At 61.1% G+C, this 11,735-nt stretch overlaps 1 protein-coding gene across 1 annotated transcript; it reads left to right on the top strand.

The window, feature by feature from the left end:
• Window positions 1-99: 99 nt before the first annotated feature.
• LOC112061297 (sex hormone-binding globulin-like) lies at window positions 100-9,881 on the top strand. Its single transcript, XM_065569250.1, has 8 exons — window positions 100-327; window positions 4,672-4,787; window positions 4,983-5,172; window positions 5,680-5,841; window positions 6,486-6,651; window positions 7,515-7,660; window positions 8,548-8,767; window positions 9,003-9,881. Exons 1-8 carry the CDS (start codon window positions 244-246, stop codon window positions 9,170-9,172), a joined length of 1,254 nt encoding a protein of 417 aa, XP_065425322.1. The 5' UTR covers window positions 100-243; the 3' UTR covers window positions 9,173-9,881.
• Window positions 9,882-11,735: the final 1,854 nt, after the last annotated feature.

Here is an 11,735-nt window from a genome sequence, read left to right as displayed (position 1 = left end):
TCCCACTCCTCAATCCAACCAACCAGGGCCTGAGCTGACACCCGCCTCCGCACACCGGGGCGAACGCCCTGTCATCTTTTCCCCCCGGCTGGGCAGCCCTGACCCTTGAGCCGGCTGTGACGCCAACCCGTTGGCATCAGCGAGCAAGCCCCTGTTTACCCGCCCCGCAGATTGGCCGGCGGGGCAGAGGGGCTCGGAACAGGTGGCCTTCGGCTCCAGTGCTGGGTCTCTTCTCCGGGCACCATGGGCTTCCCAGCCAGGCTCCTGGTCCTGTTGTCCATCGGGGCCCTGCTGTACCAGCCGATAACCCGCGGGGACTCAGCCAAGGTGAGGCTGGTGTGGGGGCGGGCAGGCGGGGAGGGAGGCCGAGCTGCTGGTGCCGGAGCTCATTGGCATGCTGGCAAAATGGTGTAACACCCCCCCCAGCTCTGCTCCCTCTGTTGCGCCCTGCCTCAGTTTCCCTTTGGGGAAAGCGAGGGGACAATTGCAGGTGGGAAGCGAAAAGTCTGGCTAGCCCTGAGCTGGGGGGGTTTCTGGTGCCCCCCGTGATGGGACGGATACACCCACGGGGCAGGAAGGAGGATTCACTGGGCCTTAAAAACCTCTAAGGGTGGAGTGATCCTCCGGGACCTCATCCCATGCTTTTCGCAACGTCCCTCTGGTGAGGAGTTCCACAGGCTGATGGCGCGCTGGGTGGCCGTTTGAAACCCACTGCGTATTCCCACAAGAGCCTCAGAGTTACGGACACCTGAGTTACAGACCAGCAGCTCTGCACCCCTCGGCCGGCACCGGAAGGACGCGATCAGCATTAGAGACCCAAAAACTGAACAAACAAACAAAATAAAGCACGCACCGTACAGTACCATGTTAAACATAAACTACTGTACTAACAAAACACAGGGCAAGGGGCCAAAAGAATGGTGTCAAGGGCAGGGAACGGCTTCTGGGCTGGTTTAATTTGAACGCCGAGGGTTCAAAACAGTGTTTTGCTCCTACTGCTGTGCGGGGGCCGTGTTCGGCAGTAAAAGTCGGCTGCGTTCGGCGGACTACGGTTTTGGAGTGACCGATGCCCTCCGCTCCCGAGGGGTGCGTGACGCCGAGGTTGTGCTGTCATTTCATGGGGTGAATGCTTGTGCGTGGATCAACAGTGACTTTCACGTGCCGTTGGGTTGCCCAGTTTTGTGAGATCCCTTCGCTGTCGGCCTGGGCCTTAACGATCTTGAGTCATTTTGTGTCGTCTGCAAATGTTGCCGCCTCACTGGTTACCCCTTTTTCCAGATCGTTTATGAATCTGTTTAATAGGAGTGGGCCCAGTACAGACACCACTAGTTACCTCTCTCCGCTCTGAAACCCGTCCATTTATTTCTACCCTTTGTTTCCTGTCATTTAACAAGTTACCGAGCCATGCGAAAACCTTCCCTCTTATCCCATGACAGCTGACTTTGCTTAATAGCCTTTGAGGAGGAACCTTATCAAACACTTTCTGAAAATCTAAGTACACTAGATCCACTGGATCCCCTTGGCCCACATGCTTGTCGACCCCCTCAAAGAATTCTAGTAGATTGGCGAGGCGTGATTTTTCCTTATAAAAACCAGGTTGATGCTGCCCGACGAATCGTCTTCGTCTCTGCGTCTGATCATTTGGGTCTTGACTAGAGTTTCAGCCCATGTGCCTGGCACTGACGTTAGACTCACTGGCTTGGAATTGCCTCTGGAGCCTTTTAAAAAAAAAAATCAGCGGCACATCGGCTCTCCACCAGTCATCCAGTCCGGAGGCAGCGTTAAGCACTGGGTTACATACAGACCGACGACGCCTACCGTGCCTCTAGAGTCAAGGGCATGGTTATTAGGTGTCCTCTGTGTGTGGCATGTACGGGGTGCCCATCATTGTGGTCTCTAGGCCCCTTGCCCTCTTTCCTGCATGTCTTCTCACAGCCTCCACTCCCAAGAGGTAGGTCAAGGTGGGGAAACTGAGGCACAGGGCGACTTATCCAAGGGCCCACGGTTTGTGGCAGAGCCAGGAGGCGAGCCCACAACCCGGCACTCTGACCACCGGGCAAACCTTCCTCTGCAACCTATCCCAGACCTACAAGGGCTCTGGGGTGGTTATAGCCGACGGCTCATCCCCCTTGCCGGTGAGTTGGTATGCTGGTGGAGGTGTGCTGTCGCGCGGGGTGTACAGGCGGCCTGGCTGTCCCAGCTGTGAGTGGATTGACAGGGAGCTGCGGCGGGGGACGGGTAGCCGGGGGGGCTGCGAGTCTGGGAAACAACCTACTACAGAGGCAGTGGTAGGAAGGAGCAAGGAATCGCGAGGAAAAGTGGGTGCGGCAGCTTCCCGCAGGGTCCCTGGGCTGGGTCCTGGACGAGGGGTAGCTTGCACCATGGTGATCATCCGGCCTGACCCCCGATTTTCCACTGATATGGGTCAGCCTGAGCTGGTCCTTGTCCATGACCCGTTCAATCTCAGACCACTCAGCAACACGCCTTGAGCGCAGACTTCATCCTGTTCCCCCCCTGCCCCACGGAGCAGCCCTGGAGAGCCTAAGGGGGAAACCGAGGCAGGGCGAGACCTCGTCAAAAAAATATCGCAAAAGCTGCCCGCTCCATTGCGCCCAGGCCAGAGACCTGCCCGAAATAATTCCCAAAGCAACACCTGGGATCGGCGATGGAGAATCCTGGTGAGCCCCCCACCCCAAAGTAAACTCCCCATAATTCATCCCTTGTGAACAAAGAGTTGTAGCTTTCCCGCAACTGTTGCTAAGAACATCTGGGGCAGTGAGCCAATCCCGGAAACGTCTTTCACGGGGTCCGCAGTTCGTCACAGCTGAATACCTGAATACGGCCGGCAGATCTGGTCGCCCCATCTCAAAAAGGATTGATTGGAATCGGAAAAGGTTCAGAAACAGGCAACAAAAATAATTCGGGGTCTGGAACGGCTTCCATGTGAGGAGAGATTAATAAGATGGGAACTTTTCAGTTTGGAAAAGAGACAGCAAGGGGGGATATGAGAGAGGTCTATAAAATCATGATGGGTGTGGAGAAAGTCAATAAGGAAGTGTTATTTATTCCTTCTCACAACACAAGAACTAGGGGTCACCTGATGAAATGAATAGGCAGCAGGTTGAAATCAAACACAAGGAAGTATTTCTTCACACAATGCACAGTCAACCTGTGGAACTCCTCGCCACTGGATGTTGTGAAGGCCAAGATGAGAACAGGGTTCAAAAAAGAACTAGAGAAGTTCATGGAGGATGGGTCCATCAGTGGCTATTAGCCAGGCTGGGCAGGGATGGTGCCCCTAGCCTCTGTTTGCCAGACGCTGGGAATGGGCAACAGGGGATGGGTCACTGGATGATTCCCTGTTCTGTTCTTTCCCTCTCGGGCACCTGGCATTGGCTGGTGTCAGAAGACAGGACGTTGGACTAGCTGGACCAGTGGCCTGACCCAGTACGGCCAATAACACCCAAGAATCCATAAAACAGGAAGAGACAAAACAGGCTGCTCCGAAGGGAGACAGGCACAGCACCCCCTGCCTGGCTCTAGGCTAGTTCTCTGCAGACTGCCTGTGATCTCGCACTTCACAACACACCCCACTACGAAAGCCTGCCAAGCAAAGGACCCCCAAAAGGCCCTTCCCTCCTAACCCACTAGCTTCGTTATCGCCGAGTGGGGATGGATGATTAACGAGCCGGCTGGAGGCATAGCAAGGGACTGCCAGCCACGGGGCTAAATGGTGATTGGCTCAAAGGGGAAACTGAGGCAGGGTTGCTCCACTGTAGGGGAAGCCAGGGAGTGAAAGCAGCCCTAGACATGCTTTTTGTGATGGATCAGCTGCCCTGGTACCCCAGCTGACAACAGGGGTGGCTGGACGCTGCGAGCGAACTCCCCCCTTCTCACCCTACAATCCGAGGCCAGCGATGAGAGGCAGGAGCCAGTGAAAAAGGAGAGACCCCACTTCTTTCCTGGAGCCAGGGAGAGAACCCAGGAGTCCTGGCTCCCAGCCCCCCTGCTCTAACCCACCGGCCCCCACTCTCCTCCCAGAGCTCGGGAGAGAACCCAGGAGTCTCGGCTCCCAGCCTCCCTGCTCTAACCCACCAGCCCCCACTCCCCTCCCAGAGCCGAGGAGAGAACCCAGGAGTCCTGGCTCCCAGTCCCCCCGATCTAACCCACCAGCCCCCACTCCCCTCCTAGAGCCAGGGAGAGAACCCAGGAGTCCTGGCTCCCAGCCCGCCCTGCTCTGACCCACCAGCCCCCACTCCCCTCCCAGAGCCAGGGAGAGAACCCAGGAGTCCTGGCTCCCAGCCCCCCTGCTCTAACCTACCAGCCCCCACTCTCCTCCCAGAGCTGGGGAGAGAACCCAGGAGTCCTGGCTCCCAGCCCGCCCCCGCTCTAATCCCCCAGCCCCCACTCCCCACAGTGTGTCTTTCCTATCCATGGAGCAGCGGTGACACCTGGTGGCCAGCAGGGGTAACAGATGGCGATTTAAAGGCCCACAATTGGGAGCTGAGTCTCATCCCCGGTAACCTGCGGAACTCCTGGCAACCACACTCTGCGAGACCTCACGGGCAGGCAGGGTAACGCCCAGCAGTGCCACCTAGAGGCCAGCGAGGGGGATGCATATGGCCCTATGAGTAACCCACTGCTTGTCTGCCACCCCCCCCCCACCAATAGGACAGTCCCTGCTTCCTGGTCCTCCCAGGTGAGGAGGGGGCCCTGAATATCGGCCGGCACTGGGGGGACGCCACCCCAGCAGCCACCATCTTCATCGACCTGCGCAAGGTGACCAGGTACAAACCCCGGGGGAGGTGGGGGGGCTTTCCTGCAGGGGGTTAGATGGCGGGTGGGGGGTGGAAGTCAGGATGCCTGGGTTCTCTCCCCGGCTCTGGGAGGGGAGGGGGGGCTGGTGGGTTAGAGCGGGGGGGGGGGCTGGGAGCCAGGACTCCTGGGTTCCCTTTGTACGGTGTGGGCCCCCCTCTCCCCAGCGCCGTCTCGTCCTTCGAGTTCCGCACGCTGGACCCCGAGGGGGTGATCTTTTTCGGGGACATGGGGGACCACAGCGATTGGTTCGTCCTGGGGCTGCGGCGAGGGAAGGCCGAGATGCAGATCAGCAGTGTCATGACCAACATCAGCGTGCGGGGCGGGCAGCGGCTGGACGACGGACAGTGGCACCGAGTATGGGGGAGTCGGGGGGCTCCCATGAGGGGTGGGGGTGCTGGGAAGAGGAACAGGGGGCTGGGTGCATTGGGGGACAATTGGGGTGGGGATAGCCAGGAGGAGGGGGAAGGTTTTGGGGGGTCCCCTTGGGGAAGTGGTAACTGGGGTGTGGGTGTTTTAGGGGGGGCCTTGAAGTGGGGGGGAGCTGTGTGGCTTTGGGGAGACCCAGGGGGTGGGGGCAGCTGGAGGGAGGCTGGGTGGGTTTTGGGGGGTTCTCTCAGGGTGGAGGTGGGCTGGGTGGGTTTTGGGGGACCTTGGATGTGAGGGCAGATAGACAGGGGGTTGGGTGGGTTTGGGGGGGTTCTCTCAGGGCAGAGGGGGGCTGGGTGGGTTTTGGAGGGACACTGGGGGTGCGGTGGCTGGAGGGGGGGCTGGGGTAAGTTTGGGGGTTCCCCTGGGGTGGAGGGGCAGGGGTGGGGGGCCCGTTGGTCCGCAGTAGCCGAGTGCTCCCCCGGTTCCCCCCAGATGCTGGTGATGAATCAGGGGGACAGCGTGCGGCTAGACGTGGACGGCGACGAGCTGCTGACCCTGGGCCACGTCTCGTACCCCATCATCGAACGCCATGCACCCGAGATGCGCCTCGCCGTGGGGGGGCTGCTTCTCCCAGCCTCCCACCTGCTGGCCCCGGTGAGAAGCCCGGATGCCTGGGTTCTCTCCCCAGCTCTGGAAGGGAAGGGGGGGCTGGTGGGTCAGAGTGGGGGGGGCTGGGAGCCAGGACTCCTGAGTTCTCTCCCCAGCTCCGGGAGGGGAGTGGAGGCTGGGGGGTTAGAGCAGGGGGCGCTGGGAGCCAGGACTCCTGGGTTCTCTCCCTGGCTCTGAGAGGGAAGTGGGGGCTGGTGGTTAGAGCAGGGGGGCTGGGAGCCAGGACTCCTGGGTTCTCTCCCCGGCTCTGGGAGGGGAGTGGGGGCTGGTGGGTCAGAGCAGGGGGGCTGGGAGCCAGGACTCCTGGGTTCTCTCCCCGGCTCTGGGAGGGGAGTGGGGGCTGGTGGGTTAGAGCAGGTGGGGCTGGGAGCCAGGACTCCTGGGTTCTCTCCCTGGCTCTGGGAGGGGAGTGGGGGGCTGGTGGGTTAGAGCAGGAGGGGCCGGGAGCCAGGACTCCTGGGTTCTCTCCCGGCTCTGGGAGGGGAGTGGGGGCTGGTGGGTTAGAGCAGGAGGGGCCGGGAGCCAGGACTCCTGGGTTCTCTCCCCGGCTCTGGGAGGGGAGTGGGGGGGGCTGTGAGCTGGGGTTTGGGGGGGCCCGGCTCTCTCAGCCCCCCCCCCCGGTGTTTCAGATGAACACGGCCATGGACGGCTGCCTGCGGCACTGGATCTGGCTGAACCAGAGCACAACCTGGCGGGAAGGCGCCGCCCTGCAGGCGAAGGCCAAACCCTGCTTCAGCGCCCTGCGGCCCGGCAGCTTCTTCCCCGGGGCCGGGCTGGCCAGCTTCCGCCCGGCAGGTACCCCGGGGACCCCTGCGTCCGGGCGGCCTGGGCTCACCTTCCTTCTCAACACGGCCTCTGTCCGCCACGGGGACCCCCCCCTGCCCCCCCGGCCTGCCCCCTCCTCCCATGGGGATCCCCCACCCTGCCCCCCTGCCTGCCCCCTCCTCCCATGGGGATCCCCCACCCTGCCCCCCGGCCTGCCCCCTCCTCCCATGGGGATCCCCCCCCCCTGCCCCCCTGGCCTGCCCTCACCAGCCTCCTCCCCCGTGGGGACCCCCCATCCCACCCTCCTCACCAGCCCTCTCCCCCCATGGGGACCCCCTACCCTGCCCCCCTCACCAGCCTCCTCCCCCGTGGGGACCCCCATCCCACCCTCCTCACCAGCCCCCTCCCCCCATGGGGACCCCCCCATCCCACCCCCTGCCCAGGACCTGCCCCCATGCTGAACCCTTCACCCTGCCCCCCTCGCCAGCCCCCTCCCCACATAGGGACCCCTCCATCCTGCCCCCCTCACCCAGCCCCCTCCCTCCATGGGGACCCCCCCATCCTGCCCCCCTCACCCAGCCCCCTCCCTCCATGGGGACCCCCCCATCCTGCCCCCACCCAGGACCTGCCCCCATGGTGACCCCCATCCTGTCTCATTGTCTGGCCCCCTGCCCCTGCGGTAACCCCCCCATCCCACCCCCCTCTGCCCAGCACCCCCTGAAGTGATCCCCCAGCCTCTCTATGGTGACAACCCCAGGCCCCCCCTTCCCAGGCCTCCCAACTGTGACCCCCCACTCCCTCCTTCTCCCCAACTCCCCCCCCGGCAGCATCTGCTGGGGGAGGGTCCAGCCCCCCCCCCCAGTTAACCTGCCCCGGGTGTTTGCCCCCCCCAGACCTGGCTGGCGGTGCTGCGCCCCCCAACGGAAGCTGGGGGCTGCAGGTGGAGCTGGGGCTCCGGGCCCCCCGGCAGACGGGGCTGGTGCTGGCTGTGGGGGCCCCAGACGGGAGCCTGGCACTGACCCTGGCCCTGCAGCCCACGGTGAGTCCCGGGGGGGGGCAGGATGGGGGGGTCCCCATGGGGGGAGGGCGCTGGGTGAGGGGCATGGTGCCAGGGATCTGCTCACTTGGGGGAGCGTGGTGCCAGGGATCCATTCACCAAGGGGAGATGCTGGGGATCCGCTCCTGGGGAGGACACAGTGCCAGGGATCTGCTCACTTGGACGGGCGGAGTGGCAGGGACCCACTCACTGGGGGGGCGTGGGGCCAGGGATCCGCTCACGAGGGGGAAAGACTGGGGATCCGCTCACGGGGAGGACTCAGTGCCAGGGATCCGCTCACCACGGGGCGTGGTGCAGGGGATCCGCTCACAGGGAGGACTCAGTGCCAGGGATCCGCTCACCAGGGCCATGGTGCAGGGGATCTGCTCACTTCAGCGGCACAGTGCCAGGGATCCGCTCACCAGGGCCATGGTGCAGGGGCTCTGCTCACTTCAGCGGCACAGTGCCAGGGATCCGCTCACCACGGGGCGTGGTGCAGGGGATCCGCTCACAGGGAGGACTCAGTGCCAGGGATCTGCTCACCAGGGCCATGGTGCAGGGGATCTGCTCACTTCAGCGGCACAGTGCCAGGGATCCGCTCACCACGGGGCGTGGTGCTGGGATCCTCTCTCCAGGAGGATGTGGTGACAGGGATGCACTCACCAGGGGACATAGTGCTGTGGGGATCCACTCACCAGGCGGACGGGGCCCTGGATCTGGTCACTGGGGGGCGCTGTGCCAGGAATCTGCTCATGGGGGGGTGCAGTGCCAGGGACCCGCTCACTGGGGGCACCATCGGGGGGGGAATCGCCACTCACGTGTAGCATGGGGGCAGATTTGGGGAGACCCGTCTCCGTCTCCCCCTGACCCTCCCCCTCACTCTCCCGCAGGCCCTGGTGGCGCGTCTGGGTAATCGGACCGAGCTGCAGCTGCCCCTGCCGGAGGGGCCCTGCCTGGACGCCCCCCTGCGCCTGCGGGTCTCCCCCACCCAGCTGGCCCTGCAGCTGGGCAACCACGGGGACACCCTGCCTGGCCAGCCCCCCGACTTCCAGTGGCTGCAGGAGGCCTGGCTGGGCCAGGATGGGCGGCTCTTCATTGGCGGGCTGCCAGGTACGTTCCCTGCCCCGCCCAGCCGGCCCGCGGTAGCAACTTCCTCCACCCCTGGGTACCACTTGATGGCTTCCCCCACACCTGGGACGGCCTTGACTGTGCCCCCATCCCAGGTTAGCTCGGCTGGCCTTGATGTGAGACCCTCCTCCAAGAAGGGGTGGCTGTGTGGGTGGTGGGGGATGCCGGGGGGGGGTCCCCTCTCTCCCCTCCTTCTGAAATGATATCTCCCTTGCAGAAGGGGGCGAGACCCCCAGGCCCCAGGAGTGGGGGGCCTTCCAGGGCTGCCTGCGGGGGATCCAGGTGCAAGGCCACCAGCTGGACCTGGACTCGGCCCTGTTCAGGAGCGACACCATCTGGGCCCACAGCTGCCCCGGCGGCCACGAGGGGGCGGGAGGGGGGAGCTGAGCTGGGGGCAACGGTGCTGCTTAAAGGGTCTGCCGGGCGACGCCCCCTCCCTCGTTACCTGGCCACCACCACCGGTGGTGGGACGGTGTATGTGGCCGGGGGTGTAGGAGTGGTGATGACCTGTGATGGTGTGGGGCTGTGACTGGGGGGGGGGAGGGGTTTGTGGCTGGGAGCGAGTGTGCGGCTGTGCTGGTGTGGGGCTGTGACTGGGGGGGAGGGGGCTGTGGCTGGGAGCGAGTGTGCGGCTGTGCTGGTGTGGGGTTGTGACACAAAGTGGGACCGTTCTTAATGTCCTCTCTGAATATTGTGTGGGTGCCTCAGTTTACCCTATGCAGTTCTTAAGTATCTAGGTGGTGGGATAAGGGGGTGTGATTGTTGCAGAGCCCGAGAGGGCCTGTGCGATAGTGTCTGCACAGGGAATGTCTCCTGGCCACTGATGGCCTGGGCCACTCTTCTGCAAAGGTGCCAACTGAAGGTGTTGGAGACAAAGAGATCAGGTGACCTCCTGGCCCAGGAAAGAGACAAAGGCTGAAGGAGGGGCTGGAGAGTTTCAGTTTGGAGCTGGCTGGGGAAACTGAGGGAAGCCCAGCACCGGGGTCTGAGCTCCCTACACCCCAAGATGGACCTGACTGAGGGGTCCTGTTGTCTGTACCTACAAGCTGTTTTGGACTGTGTTCCTCTCGTCTAATAAACCTTCTGTGTTACTGGCTGGCTGAGAGTCGCGGTGAATCGCAGGAAGTGGGGGGTGCAGGGCCCGGACTCCCCCCCATTCCGTGACAGACTGTGACTGGGAGTGTGACTGTGCTGTGTCTGGGAGCATTTTTCTGTGACCAGTGTTGGGCTGTGTCTCCGAGCAGCTGTGATGGTGTCCGCCTGTGACCGGCTGGGAGTGGTTGTGGGTCGGCGGCGATGTCTGTCGTGACGAGGCGCAGCTGTGACGGTGCAGGGCTGGGCCTGGGCATGGTTGCGATGGTGTGGGCCTGCGTCTGTGGTGGTGTCCGGCTGTGACTAGGAGGAGGGGTGGTGTGGCTGTGCTGGTGGCATGCTGACACTGGGGGGTTGTGAGGCTGTTGTGACAGTGTCCAGCTGTGTAATTATGAGTACTTGTGACAGTGTCGGGTCATGTTTGGGAGCTGTTGTGCAGTTGGGATGGGATCTTCTTTGCTGTGTCTGTGCGGCTGTGCGTGACGGGGTGACTGTGAGCAGCTGAGATTGGGTGACAGTGGTTGGACGGTGGTTGTGAAAAGCTGCGCTTGTAAGTGGGATTTGTTTGTAGCACCGTGACTGGTTTTGCAGCGGCGAGGGTGGGTGTTTGTGTGATTGTGCTCATGTAGGCTTGTGAGCTGCGCTTGTACAAGACTGTGTGACTGTCGCCCATGTGGGTGTTTGTTACTGGGTGTCTGTGTCTTCCATTGTGAGTGTGCAACAGTGACTGTATGACCGTGTATGTGTGTGTGTGTCAAGCTCATCCCAAGTAGTTGTGTGACTGTCGTGAGCACGAGTCTGACTGTGTGTGTGTGTCCGAGGGGCTAATTTTTTTCATGCTCCATGTGTTTTGTTGAGGTGACTGTGATTGCGGGTGACTGTCTGATATTGTGTGTGTGTGTGCACGCACATACGCTTCTTCTCCATGTACAGCCTATGAAGACTCAGCTCTATGCACACACCTGAGACTGTGTAACGGTGAATGATTGTAGTTTGCACCGGTGTAATCCAAAGACTCGACGACTGTGTGTGGCGGTGTGGTCGTAGAGTTGATCAATTTTCAGGCCAGAAAAGAGCTTTAGATCTCAAGTCTGATCCTCCTGTCGAGCACGGACTGGAGTATTTCACCCAGACCGCCTGTACTGAGACCAACAACTCCGGGCTGCATCAAGTTATCTACCTTCCTTTCTTTGCTGATTAAAGTAGTGTGTGTGTGTGTAGCTAAGAGATTGTAAAGCTGTGACTAAGTGTGACTGACTGGTGTGTGTGTGTGTGTGTGTGTATGAGAGAGAGAGAGAGAAAGAGAGAGAGAGAGAGAGACTTTGTAATTGTGGACAAGTGCAGTTTCTTAATTACACACACCTAGAGCCATACAGTCTCATAATCACACACCCACCAACAGTCATGCACAGATACAGCCGTACAATCTCATAGTCTCTCACACACCCACTGTGGTCATAGCTGTATAGTGTTAGTCACACAGTTGCTCTGTCATGGGCTCTTAACTACACCGCCCGCAACTACAGCCCTTCATGATTACAGTCACAACAGTACAGTCTCCTAGTCTCTTTCATACAGTCTCCCATAATCTCTTTAATCACACCCTAAACTACAGTCATTCGCAGTTACATCCATCAAGATTTAGTCACACATACAGCTACAGTCATTCATAGACACACAAACTCAGCCATAGTCTCCTAATCTCACACACAGCTACAGTGATTCCATCGTAATCTCGTACCTGTGCAGCCACGCACAACCAACACAGTGTAATTGTGAATGGCTGTAGTTGTGTGGGGGTGCATAACTAAGAGATTATGATGGCGTGACACGTGACTGGAATTGTGTATGAGATTAA

Source organism: Chrysemys picta, chromosome 16 (genome assembly GCF_011386835.1).
Source record: "Chrysemys picta bellii isolate R12L10 chromosome 16, ASM1138683v2, whole genome shotgun sequence".
NCBI classification, from domain to species: domain Eukaryota; kingdom Metazoa; phylum Chordata; order Testudines; family Emydidae; genus Chrysemys; species Chrysemys picta.
This window is presented reverse-complemented; position numbering and strand designations above follow the sequence as displayed.

What these genes read in the sequence shown, in the direction of transcription:
- LOC112061297 (XM_065569250.1), top strand. Translation starts at nt 244, where the DNA reads ATGGGCTTCCCAGCCAGGCTCCTGGTCCTGTTGTCCATCGGGGCCCTG. An exon ending in CCCGCGGGGACTCAGCCAAG is followed by an intron (nt 328 to 4,671) that starts GTGAGGCTGGTG and finishes CCCCACCAATAG; the next exon opens with GACAGTCCCTGCTTCCTGGT. An exon ending in CCTCCCACCTGCTGGCCCCG is followed by an intron (nt 5,842 to 6,485) that starts GTGAGAAGCCCG and finishes CCGGTGTTTCAG; the next exon opens with ATGAACACGGCCATGGACGG.